We start from the raw sequence: 13,774 nt of genomic DNA, 5'->3' as shown, positions 1-13,774 counted from the left end.
GATTAGCAATGTACTTGCTATTTACATTGCTCTGTGAAAGAAACCCTACTGAAATAGAAATAAAGCTCTGGCTGGAAACAATAACAAAAAATATATACATGTATGTATTTGTTATTAGGAACTACTTACATCTGAGTGCCATTCTGAGTGACCTGTCTTTGCTTATCAAAATATCTTCTTGAATCTCATCTTAGGATATAAGATTTCCTGCCTTCCTACTTTTTATTTAAGGAGTTTCCCGTTTGGTGGCTCTGAGATGCAAACCTTAATCACACAGGACCAAAACAGGACTGCCATTAGAGGGACGAGTCCTTACAGAGTTTCACTACAATGAACACACAGTTAAGTCCTGAGTAGGGTATTCTAGAGAGACTTAAAGCAGAGAAAAAGGAATTTCATGTATGAATTGCTGACTGACACTCTACCATAACTGTAAGCTGAATTCTGTCATATAACAGGAGTTGCTGTTGGAATTATGTTTCTGCTTCCATTTGTCTTCCTCTGAGCATCCCCTCAAGAGGATACAGAAAAGAGACCCATCAGCAGAAAAAAGTAGCGATGCCAAATGGCCAAGTCTGTACACACAGAGAGATCAACCACTGCCATTCCCGCCGATGTCAAAACCAGAGATAAAAGCTCTTATGTGCCACACCAACGCGGAACCTGAAACAGCACCATGTACCAGTACATGGCTGCTGTGGCTTTCTGGTTAGTGGCAGCTCTGGCCACCCTCATCCAGGACACAAAGGGCCTGTAAATGAGGAAGCCGTTCCCTGCCCTCCAGCACTCGGTCCAGCCCACAGACACCACGTGTGGAACTGGGCAAGGAGGAGGATATGAGCAGCCATCTCCTCTCTTCCTCCTTGACGGGCTCCTATGAGATAACCAAGTGTGCCTCAGCCAGAAGCATCATGGCAGTAGTGAGTCAAAGGCACTGGTCCTGGAAAGGATACACCTCCAAAATCAACATCCAGTGCTTCACAGACGGCAGGGCAGGGCTGTGCCGGGGGAAGAGGACAGGCCCTGCTGCATGGACCAGCTGCTACAGGGACACACTATGGCTGGGAATCTTCCATTAAACTTTGCAAGATGCTTGATTGACTTTAATGCAATTTTAGTAAAATAGAGTGAAAAACAGTATAATAGGTATTATCAGCTCATACACCCACAGTGCTGGAGGAGCGGGTTGTTAAAAAGAGATTAAAATTACAAGAGTCCTTTGCACCAATATGTTAAGTAACTACAACTGTATACACCTCAACTGCTTTTGCGAACACCTGTTTGCACACACAAGGATCTTGCACTGATCTGCAGGTTCTCACCAGGAATAATAAAGTCTAGCTTCAAGTACAGTATAACTGTAGGAGGTACAGCAAGCAGCAGCAGTTACAAATATTAGTCGTGTAATCACAAGACATACCTTGCAGTTTATCAATTTTGACCTTGAGATGGCAGAGAAAGAAAAGGTAGCAAGGCAAATACTATATGGTCCAGCTACTACAAAGATACAACACAGAACTGAAAGTGAGGACAGAGATTGAACAATTAATAGGTCCTTCTTCTGCCCCTGCATCTGCTACAAATGCTGCTGTGCCTCATTTACTGTGCTGCTTGAACATGTTAAGGCAGAGCAGGGGGAAGAAGAGGCAACTCCATGCTCAGGTTATAAAAATGACTGGAAGAGAAAAAAAAAAGGAATAAAAAAAAAAAAAAAAGGAATATGCAGTTTAGATTCTGACAAGTCAGTAATGATGGAACAGGGGAAAAGGAAGAAATGGAACAGAATATCTGGAAAGAGGATGGAAAAAAATAAGAGTGAGAAAGAAGCACAGTTGGGGCCAAAGTTGTTTTTTTTTTTTTTTTTAAGAAGTATGACCAAAGGACAGACTTTTGCATGAAGTTATTTTCCTGAAGACTCCGTCAGCAGAACTTCTGCCAGCTGATTTCACGGCCTTAGCCAAAGCACTGCATTCTGCATCCCAGGCCTGCATTTGTGAGCTCGAGCCTTCCCCAGTTCCTCTCATCTCCAGGATGACCACGTGGCTATTAGGCAGGGCTATAGTTTACTCATATTACAATTAAACTACAGGAAAGCATGCAAGGGAAGTGATGGTCTAGCTGCTACATAACTGCGGCCACAGAACAACACACAAGAAAAACCCCCAGTGAGTTCAGTCTTGTTGTGCCATCAACCACGTTTCACGTATTTAGAAGCATGCAAATAGGTTTAAGTCATACTCACACATACACTCCTTGCTTTCTTTGGATGCACGAAACCCGAAAGACCACAAGCTACACAAAAAAAGAACAAAAAAAACTACCCAAAAGAGAGTCTGTCCTGCTGCCTCAATGATAAGTGAAAGGCAGCAGTGATCCTGCAGCGAGGGTGCCAGGGTGCTGCTCAGCTGGGTAACCGAAAGCCGGTGCGAAGTCGGGCATCTTCTGCCCTCGGCAGCTCTCCGTGTGCACCTTCAGAGCAGCGTACCCCAGGAGACTGCCTACAGCTAAAAAGCCCATCTGCAAACACACTCTGACAAGATACAATAGACAGTAAACGTTGCCTCCAAAACTGTGCAAACATGAGTTCTTTAAAAATTGGGTCTTCAGGGTCTAATGAATGTCCTTGGTAAGGAAGTACAGCTTTTCACAGCGCTGGACACACAGAACCAGGGCTGCAGCTCAGGAGTTGCTGATTTCTAGCTCACACACAGCTCTTTGGACAGGACACGTACCAGCAAGGAAGCAGACGGAGGGGAAAAACGTATCTGTAGGTACTTACATGCAAGATGAAAATTAACTGCACTTTAGGCATACTTTAAAAAAAACATAGAATAACCCTGTGTGACATAATGTTCCCCGAAAATCATCCACCTTAATCACAAAATACTTTGATTATACTTATAGCATTTAACACCTCTAGCAAACAGTTGCTGCAATCAGACTCTTTATTAGCAACAGCATGGTTAACCAGTTACAGCATTAATCAGTCCAAAGCTAATTAGCGTGGGCGTTTCAAAAATAGCATACCAAACAACAGAAAAAAAAGCCAAATAATATTATACATATTAGACTGTAGTTGATAAAAAACCCCCCAACTTAATAAACTATTCCGTGCAGAATCAAACCAACTTCAACAAAATATTCTTCAGTAAGCATGGTAATTCTAACGTAAGCCATAAATCTTTTAATTTGCTTTTTTTCTCAAGACTTACCTATGTTTTTCTAGTTCGTTGTGTGATGACCTATTAAAAAGAGAAAAGAAATATTAGAGAAAATGATACATACTAAGATTTAGAATATTTTAAAGCCAACACCTGCATAAGTTGCAAAAGAGCTCTCTAAAACATTTATTCATATGGATTATGAAACAGCTTCACTGTTAAATTGGTTCACTTTTACATCCCTTAGATACTTCAAGGTATCAACTTAATTTCCATGAGTAAACCGTGGGTTTAGGGGGGAATTATAATAAATTTGCATTTATTAGTGTTCAATAGATTCAGAGACAGAATTGGACATAAAAAATCTGAGCAGGTTAGTAATAAACACAGCCCACAAGATTTTTATCTGTGAAGAAAAAATATGAGGGGGCAGAAAGCATTAGAAGACCTAAATGGTAACAGGCAAAAGTAAAAAGCACCCAAAAAGCCAGCTTCCAAGCTGACAGAGAAGCAGAAGGAAAAATCAGCAGCTAACCACTGTTGTTGCTGTTGACACCTTAATGTCAAAAAAGAGGAATCTTCTTAATTCTTCTGAGTGTACAAGTAGGAAAAAAAAAAAATTCACAGTCCCTGAACTGACCACATCAGTGTGCTATTATCTTCCAGTCTACTAGGATTCAAGATTTCTTTTTTCCCCTCCAACTGATGCCTCAGGTTTTTTTGCCATTAGAAGGCAGCCCTAACTTCTTGGAGGATTATTTCTTTTAATTGATTCAGCTGGAACTATTAATTTTATTTATTTACACAGCTCAGACTACAAACATTCCTAAAATGAAGTTATTGTCACCACTTCAAACCAGCAACTTCCTGGACCTTTAGTTTTGTCCAACTAAAAACATTTCTGGTACTTAAGGATCAAAAGATACAAAGGCGGTGGCAGCTTTTACGGCCGGCAGATTACGTCAAAGCAGCTCTCCTACAACGTGCCGTAACCCCTGCCTGCAGCTGGGCACGACGTGCTGACCGAGAGGGCTTTGTGGAGCTCTAAGTTCACAGTCTGTTGAGCGAGCAGAGACATCCCAAGGTGAAAAATTCCTCCTGCACAAACCGCCCCGTGGCAAGCCATTCTCCCTCTCTCCGCACACACGCATGCAGCTGGATGCTGCGGCATACCTAGGTGTTACCGATGACAAAAGCATCTCTCCGATCACAGAGAGAGGGAAAAAATAAAGCAAAGCTCATGCAAAGAAATAACCAATGAACAAATCCACGAGCACAAATCCCAGCACAGCTCCCGATGCTGCAAGGAATTAAGCGAACTGCCCCTCTGCAGGTAGAAGAAAACACAAAACACGTACAAGGTTCAGCACTGATGTCAATCCATTTCCAATGGAAAGCATTCCAGTATTGTTACCAAGACATCAGCTGTGCCAACCATTACCTGGTATCTGTTTCTGAAGAGCCTATAAATTTAATTTTTTTTAACTTGTTGCATGGAGTGAGCCACAGTCAGGTAATGCATGTGCTCCCACTGTGCCATGTAAGCGGTCCTGACCCATGCAGCAGCTCTGGAAGTGTTTTACACGTATTCTGTGCTACATTAGCAGGTCAAAGTGGGCTGTGTTTGCTGTGATCTGCTGCCCTTGCCATTTGACCATAATAAGGGAATATTGTTTTCACTTTCTACTCCTACACACACAGAGATAGCTCAAACCTTTCCTCCATGAAAAGTGACAAACGCTATGCCAAATCCGCCAACGTTTACAAAAACACAGAAAACATAAGTTCAGGAGGAACCATTCTCCTCAAACACCCCCAACGGGCCTGTCAAAGGCACAAAGACACTGTTCACCGGGCACTCTGGGAGAGACAGAATACCGGCTGGCCTAGATTCAGCCCTATGGCATGACCTCCCTGACGTTTTTGGCAATTATACACCAGATGAACATGATCACTGTAACGAGCCAATTCCGACTCGCCTGCTGTAGCAGAGCTCAAAACCATCTCCAGTGTGTGCACAGTGACCACTGCAACAGTGGGAGAACCACTGGCCAAGAAATTCAGCCTGCACAGAGTGTTCTGCTCGGTCAAGAGAGGATGCAGTGAGTACCTGGAAGTCCTTCTGCGCGTGCAGTGCACCGACAAGGCACCTCTGGATCACGAAGGGTGACTCTGGCATTCGCCTGGGAGACGTCCTGCCAGACCAGCTTCGGAGTGGCACAGCTACCAAACAGAGCAGCACTGAATGGGTCCCTCTTTGCACAGCTCTTTGGGGTGCAAAAGCCTAACTGATGTGTGCAAATGCGGGCATCAGCCACACATTCCAGGAGGTGCAGGGAAGCTAACTAACGCCTCAACTATCAGACCCTACCTGGGAATCAAAACTGAGAGTTTTGACATTTACCTGACAGTTGCTCCATCTACAGAACAGGCTAAATACCCTATTAGGAGCATGATGGTTTATTTTTTTTGTCGGGTTTGTTTTCAGAAGAGATGAACCTCTCTCTAAATATTGTTTATTCTTTCCTTCACTGTCTACAGCACAGTATATATATATCCAGTTCTTTCTGTTCTTCATGCAACCTGAAGTAAGGGAAAAAAAATGTAAGACCTGACCTGATCTGCAAACAAATCAGTACCCCAAGCACTACCTCTGTTTCAAAACAAAGTATTTTATTACTTCAGTGAAAGATAAGTTGTAGGCCAGAACTAAGAAGATATCCAGATGTATATATTTCTACAAAAGAGACAGATGTAGGACTGTGGTTTTCAGACAAATGGTCTGTGGAGCCCTTCAAAAGCGGCTACAAGAGAAGGATGGATTCTGGTGTTTAGCTTAAGTTCACTATATTGGGTTCTGTATATCCAGGCAAAACCTGAGGGAGTTGGGTGTAGCAGTGATGAACAAAAGGTACCAATAAAAGGTCAGATAAAAATAAAAGGCAAAAGCTAACAACAAAAAAAATATCCGCAAAATCAGATTCAGAAGATCAGCAATACTGCTGCTGAGATAGCCCTGATATCCCTTTAGCAAATGCCGAGCAGTTCACCAGCTATGAAGTAGCATTACATTTCCTTTGTGAATAAATTGTCAAAAGAAGATTTGAAAGAAGGGGGAGGAGCCAAGTAAATGCAGGTGTTGGTTTGCTAGATGCTGTGCCACTTCCAACAGCAAGTCCCCAGAGCTGTCCCCTTCCACCATCCTTACTCCCCTAAACAAGACTTCTAGGTATTGGATTTGAGCATTTGGTTGATGCAACATTCAGCAGACACACCTGAACAATTAGGACGGATACTAATTGAGATTATAAGACTAACACAAAAAAGACAAGTCGCCCCCAATGTCCATTTTCTACCAGTTTACTGGCGAGCCAGCAGGAACTGCTCACATGTGTACTGGGCTGAGATTTCCCTGTACGCAGGCTGCGCTGCCTGTTTTATTATTTTTAATTTTTTTTTTTTTATTATTTACCTTCCCCTACTGCTCCATCCATTTGCCCCACCAGACAGTGCATCTTGTCAGAAGGAAACCAGCACAGCTCCTGACAAAAGCAAGGACATACCAGCAACGCTGCAGAAATTTCTTCCCCAATGCTAATGGGAGCCAGATCCAGTTGCCCACGCATTTTAAAGCGCTATAGGGAACACAGCAGGCTAGTTAACAACGTGCTTGTAACAGTGGCAAGTGCCTTGCCGGCACCAGGGCTTTCTGGTGCAGGCAGGGCTGGCAGGGTGTTGTACATCCCATGTGCAGGGGACACAACTCCACCTAAGGCCACACAGCACTTGGGAGTGCCACGTGTGAACCACATTGACCGTACTTCACCTTTTGTCCAGGCCAAAAGAGTAAGAACAAACACAGTAAGAAGTTTTACAAGGTGCTACACACTGAGCGTCTGCATCTGGTTCCCACTCCCAAGTGCGCCGGTGCACAAGAGCACGCAGCTCACACACCCGCCGTCTTGGCTGGTGTACGCTACGCAGCTTTTTGCTGGGAAGATCCCGATTCGCTTACAGGGAATTCCCTGTCCGCACATAAAACCTGCTGTGGGCTGCACCTGAAAATATTACAGCCCACGACCCGAATCACCAGAGATGAGGAGTGGTACAATGCTAAACCTGAGCATAAGCACGCATCCTGCCCAGTATCCACTGCTCCTCGGTTGCTGTTTTTTTTCCATTTGTTTTAAACTGGACACATCGCCCGTCAAAGAAACAGCCTGTATGGAATTAATTGACTAGAAATGACTATTGCGTTCTCCTCATAGCAAAATTTAACCGGCCCTGCAGGTTCAGCTGGGATCTGGGAAGCAGGCATACTGGCACAGCCACGATGCAGAGCTCTGGCTCCAGTTTGTGCTGCCACATGTTTGCAGCGACGAGGTCCAAACACGCTTCTAATAGGGTGGCAATTTGTTTTCCTCAACTGCATGAACACTGCAACTCCCAGGCATCGCAGACCTACTGCAGTTCCTCAGCAGTGACAGACCAGTTGGTGAGATCTGTTATATTGGGACTAAAATCCATCAGTTTTAAAAACAAATATAGTGATATCAATTGCTGTCCTCCCAGCTTTAGGAAAGCAAACCCAGAGGGATCTACCGAATTCAAAAAGCCAGGCAAAAAAAAAAGCAGAGGAGCTGTGTCTGCACAGTCTACTTTGCAGTGTTTTATTCTTGGCCTTCCACAAAAAAAAAAAAAAAAAAAAAAAAAGGAAAAATAAAAAAATCAGGCTCTGATCCCTAAGCCGCTTTGTTTGGGCACACAGTAACATCTGCACGGAGCAAGGGGCTCGCTCTGTGGGCCACAGGTTGACCCTCACCGTGAGCCAACATTAACAGAGGAATTCAGACATTAAGTTCTGTTTTTATTTGAAACACCAAATGCAGCTTTCATCTTTTTCTAGATATAACCCTCCACCAGAACACAGCACAAAGTACAAGTCTACTTATATAACACATGAGCAAAAATATTAATTAATAGATACAGAAGATATATGTATAAATCAGCATTTATTTTGCTCCCTCCTCCTTCAGTAAACCAGCTCCTAAATTAAGAGGCCAAACACACTGCACCACCAACGTCCCATTCCTTTCTCTGCAAGTAAATTTAACTGTGACCTCAGTAGACTGGCATCTAACACTAAGATTTTAGGTTTTATTTTACCTTATTTCTGACCCTTTCAGAACAAAGCGGCTGCCCGAGCTCCCCCGCGCACGGGCGGACAGGCGCCTCACACCCACGCACAGCTGAAGCCACCCCACACCTGGTGGGTGTCATGACGGCCAGGGCCCAGGAAAGCCCGGTTATCTGCAGGCTAGCTTGATCTTCTATCAAAGTGCCCTGCCTCACGAGCAAACGTCACCGGTTTTCATATTTGCTGTCATATTGCTCCTCGGCACATCGCACACGTTACCTCTCCGTTTCCTCGGATCAAATGGCAAGCTCAGGAGGACTTCAGAATATTTGTTATTAACATTTTCAAGGCACAGCTGCACTAAATCCAGCTGTTTGGTTTATGCCTTTTCTTTAATTCCAACTGCACATTAACAGGAATTATTAGACTGCATGCAACTGCTTTAGGAACTACAGCCACTGCTCTGTGAAGGGGAGGCATCTACTACACTGTGGTCGAGTATCTGGGAAGTATTAGTGTAACAAGAAGATGTGACCTAGGTTTACCTCCCCCCAAAAGTCAATCTTGTGCCTTTGTCCAGTCTCCTGTCCTCTTTGCAAAACAAAAATCCAGGATTTTGGTCAAAACTACTGGAGGGGAACAAGTCTGATTCTCAGCTGAGGACAGGGTACAAACGGCAAACCGGAAAGAGAGAGAAAACAAAGCCGTTTGGTTAGTGTGACATGGGAAAGGGCACATCGCAGGAAACTGAGTGAGAAGAAAACATATAAAATCCACAAATTTTAATGTAGAAGTGAAAAAGAAATAGCTAAAAATTGTGTCTGATTGCCACTAATAAACCTGAGAATATTGTTTAGGAACAAACTGCCAATGACCACTTCCAATTTCGATCCAAAGCTATCGGTGGACAAAGCAAAAATGTTAAATTCCTGTGGTGGACAAAAGGCTTATAGATTTCAGTTAATTAAATGCAATTCTGCTGGTATTTTTCCCTGCGTGAATCCAAACCTGTCAAAATTACTTCTCACTTAATTGCAGTCAAGAGGCCAGCAAGCTTTTAGCCCAGACCTGAGCATCCTGTCGAAAGGGCAGGCAGCCTTACTCCCCCTTCCTGTCCTGTGGGTCTGGGCCTCGCCAGCCTTCACTGAGAAGACAGAGATCTCAAGACACAATTTCTTACAGGAACATCACTGCCCCCTCAGCAGAGGAAGGGGGCATCCATCAGTGCCCTCGCTGAACAACAGGGCAGCTGTAATCCATCCCTGCCTGGTGCCGCAGCGGGGAGGTCAGCACACCTGTACTAGCTGGCCAGCGCAGGGTACGTTCTTCCCCCCGGCAGGCAGGCAACACGGGGGAGAAAATACAGAACAAAGAAGGGTACAGCACAGCAGGCTTCCTCACATCTGACAGCTTTTCTCATTCTCCCCTCTCTTCCGATTTTCCAAGAATGAGGAGGAATGCTTTTATATATGTATAGCTCAAAAAGCATGAAAAATATATATATACACACACACACGTATATCCCTCTCTCACTTTTTAATCTGATCAGATCCTGAAAGCAGCAGGATACAAAAATAGATAATGAAAACAACAACAAAGCCCCTGCAGTTTTGAAATGTGCCGATATCTGCTCCTTTCCCACTCCTCCAACCTTAAGTATATATTTTTATATGTAACAAAAACAATGCAATAATAAGGCCTTAATTTCAGACACGTACACAATCGTGCCTGCCTGCATCTGATGCTCCAAGCGCAGCGCGCCTGGAAAATGGTTGAAGTGGAACAAGATCGACAAACACTTTGCCCGGTGTTCACATCACCCACGACCACTTCAGATCCTCTGAACTTTGGCCAGTCGTCTCCCTCTGTTAATCTTTAAGTTGCTTAGGAAGATTTAACTGTATTATCAAAAATTCAGACTGTAGTCTGGGGCTCGGACTCTACAGCCTATACGCTCCAAATAATAATAAAACAGCGATGCTGGTGTACTTCATGCATTTTAGACTGGATGTTCAAACATAAGGATAATTTCTCCTCCTCAGATCTAAGCTCACAGGCAAACCTGAGCAGCGATTGCTAGACGTGGGCACAGAGTCGGTAAGTAAAACGCAGAGGTGCCCACGGGGCCCTGCTGCTGCACCTCCGTCCCTGAAATAGCAGGGTGCTGCATTAAAGCAATGCGCTGCCGTGTGCCAAACCGGCAAGCAGGCCCGATGTCCGTGCTGAAGCTGGCAGATCACCATCCTGGTGGTGGCCATCCTTGAAACCATTTCTTGACAAGAATTTTCCTGTCCCGTAACAGCAACGACTCATTCCTAATCTAACCACTGCAGCGAAAGGAAAGTGTAAGTAAACGTATACAGCGTGTACTGCAGGATGGCACTTTTGAAGGTTGCCACTGCTACAGAGCAGAAGACTGAACAGGTAAATATAAATCTACAGGCAGGAAAAAAAAAAAAACAGGAAGGTAACTGCAAGCAGACGTGTATGCCTGAGCTTTAATAATGCTAGCAAATCTGTAACCAGAAATCTTTTAATTCTGCTGTATTTGATAGATTACAAATCCTCTCCTAAAAACTCCTGAAAGCAGCTTACAGTTCAGACAAATAACAATTTTGCAGCGGATGACAAGAGACCTAAGAACGGAAACGATGGAATAATAACTCTGTAACTAACACAGATTTCTTGAATGCAACAGACAGAAAAGAAGAAATTTGTACAATTCCATGAGCAGTTTACAGCTCGAAATCCTATGAGACCTGCTTTGGTTAACCATGAATTTTTTTTAAAGGCAGCGAGCATACTTTATAGGAAAACAATTAAAAATCTTCAGAAGCAAAGTGTCTCAGGAAACAAGACACGCCTCCCACTCCTGATGACTTTCTTTTTTAAAATGAACGGACGTCTTCTTTATGCTCCAAGATCAGACAAAGAATTCAACTAAAACAAAAAAAAGCGGGAGTACTGCAATTAATACCCTCCTGAAATGGTTGCCTTGCTTGGAGCAGGGGCATAGGGGAACAATTTGCTCCCCCTCTCCAAGACACATTGCTCGGCCACAGTAGGCACGAGCAGGGTGCTCAGCAGCTCGTGTTTTTTTCAAGGAGGGAGCTTGTCAGCTTTTGATTTCAGTTTGCACCGCCGGTGCCCCACAAGCAGTCACTGGCCGTCTGCCCCGTGCTTCCCCAGCGCCAGCAGACCCAGCTGCCCGCTGCCACGCGGGATGCCCACTGAAGGAGCGAGAGCAAAGCGGGCCCGCCGAGACTCACTGCTCGTTTGGAAAACAAGTCACGTGCAAGCCGAGTTCATTTTAGGCTATTCTACAGGAGCCACCATCCAGCACGACCGTGCAGAGCAGAGCCTGTGCTGGGAAGAGCATTGCTGCTCCGGGGCGAAGCAGGCCCAGCTGGGCACGGTCCTTGGTCCTCTCCGGAGCAGCCCTGGAAGAGCAAAGCAGAGCAGGCACAGCACAAGACTGGAGGAGCTCCCAGGCAGAGGCCGGCACTGTCCCTGTAAGACAGCCTCCTGCACGTACACAGCCGCTGCCCCAGCAGCAAACAAAGCTGCAGAGAGCCTGCGCACAGCAGCTCTCCACTCATGCCATCGCAGCACAGGTAGCGGCTGCAGGGAAAACAACAAAACCACCGCTACCACCACAAAAAGGCGGACGACAATCGTGATAAATAACAACAGAGTCATGCACTTGGACGGATCTGCATGCGGCGGGCAGGCGACCCGGCGGTGCAGCAGAAGCCCCTGAGAGGTCAAGTTCACTCCAGCACCTTCTCGCTTAATACCTACAGAAGAAGTTCAAGTGCACCAGTGGGTCTCCCCCCGCTGCCCCGCACACACGCTCTCCCTCCCAGAGCCCTGCTCCACGCTGCAACCGGAGGCTGCATCTGCTCCGGCTGCGATGGGGGAGGCGGTCGGTTGGCTGCTTGTGGTTTATAAATAAATGCCGGGGAGGGGGGGGAAATTAGTGCCATGCAAAGAGAAGTCTGGGTGGCGATTATGGTGTTAAGATCTGCAGTAAAAGCCGCTGTCGGTGAGCGCGGAGCAGAAGGAGCGATGAGGGCGGATGGTTTAGAAGTGCAGTGAGTACTAAGGAGATGGTGTACGCGTGGCAGTGTTTATATGAGAGATCAAAACAGAGCCAAGCCCATCCAGGGAAAAAATGGCGACTACTGGGATGGGGGAAACTAAGACACTGGATTAGTTATTATTTTTAATAAATGTATGCACTGCACATAAGCTAGACACATTGGAAAAGCTGCCGATTCATTCTGAAAAAGCGGTGCGTCTATTACCTGTTATTCTGGGATTTTCTGGCCATGGTGCCTGCCTTTGTTTTCTTTCTGGAATAGTCACTATCGAAGGGTAACACTGATGCATAGCCATGTTCTGCTTCTAGGGACAAAGTCAGCATTAGTGGCAATATATTTTTTCCATGCATTTTTTTCCTCCTTTGCAGGAACGCTAGGGTAAAGAACAGAATTTTTTCCGGTTGATTTGTTTGGATTTTATTCTGGCATCTCTTAAAGAAGCGAGACAAAAAATATAACAACTCGGTAAACCAAAAGAAAAAAAAAAAAAAAAGAGAAAAAGTGCCGAAATCAGGAGGATTATTTGAGTGCACATTAAAAACGAGGCGGATCATGCAAACCCTTGTCACGCTGCGGGGTGGGGGGGGAGGGGAGCACTGCCACACAATTAACGACTGCCACACACAGAGGAGCGTGAGCCGTCCTGAGCGCTGCAACACGCACCATCCCCATCCAGAGCTTGACAAAAAAAATAACCGGCTTTTGGTATTTTTTTTTTTTTTTGTAAAAAACAAAAAAGCAAAGAGGAGAGCACGGTTCCTCCCCCAGCGCCGTGCCTCTGGCGAAGCCCGGGTCGGTCCCGCGGGCTCGGGGCTGGAGCGGGCTCGGGGCTGGTCCCCCCCGGCCCGGGCCGCCCGCCGCCGCCGCCGCCGCCACACAACAAAGGGCCGGGAGCGGCTGGGAGCGCCTGCGGGTGAGTGACCGAGTGCCCGCCTGCGCCCAGTACCTCGGTCTCTTCTCTCCAAGTACTCGGCCGCTTCCAGGAGAATTAACAGAGAGTTCAATTCCATGGCTGCCTGCGCCGAGCCGTGCCCCGATCCCCCCGTCGCCCCGCGTCGCGCACCGCGCCGAGTTCACGCGCGGGGGACTTCCAAGCCCCCGGTTATAAGGCACCTCTCTCAACCTACATTTGACACACAGGCGACGGGCAGGCCGAGCCGCCAATAGGAAAGCGCGATTCGGCGCGGGGGCGGGACGCATGGGAGCAGCCGGGCCAACCGGCAGCCGGCGCACCCCCCCCTTTTCCTCTGGCTGGGGCAGGGAATGTTGACAGATCCTCATCTCCCGCTCCGATTGGCTGGCCACTATAGTAACAATTTAGAAGCCGAAGCTTAGCAACAGCACGTGGTGGCCCGGCCCCCGCACTCCGTGAG

The 13,774-nt window shown here is 46.1% G+C and overlaps 1 protein-coding gene across 3 annotated transcripts in view; it reads right to left on the bottom strand.

The window, feature by feature from the left end:
- The window catches only part of MXD4 (MAX dimerization protein 4), a 40,175-nt gene extending 26,685 nt beyond the window's left edge, over positions 1 to 13,490 (bottom strand). The window contains exons 1-3 of one of the 3 annotated variants that reach the window (XM_086746507.1): positions 13,348 to 13,490; positions 12,606 to 12,774; positions 3,213 to 3,242 (exon numbers count right to left, since the gene is read on the bottom strand). In XM_086746507.1, coding sequence (XP_086602633.1) covers positions 3,213 to 3,242; positions 12,606 to 12,774; positions 13,348 to 13,411 — 263 coding nt within the window. In that variant the 5' untranslated portion in view covers positions 13,412 to 13,490. The remainder of the gene's footprint in view (positions 1 to 3,212; positions 3,243 to 12,605; positions 12,775 to 13,347) is intronic. The other 2 variants (XM_086746508.1, XM_086746509.1) reach the window with 2 other exon arrangements.
- Positions 13,491 to 13,774: the final 284 nt, after the last annotated feature.

Source organism: Chlamydotis macqueenii, chromosome 4 (assembly GCF_036417535.1).
Source record: "Chlamydotis macqueenii isolate bChlMac1 chromosome 4, bChlMac1.mat, whole genome shotgun sequence".
Taxonomy (NCBI): Eukaryota; Metazoa; Chordata; class Aves; order Otidiformes; family Otididae; genus Chlamydotis; species Chlamydotis macqueenii.
The sequence above is the reverse complement of the archived record's forward strand: the minus strand, read 5'-3'. Positions and strand labels throughout refer to the sequence as shown.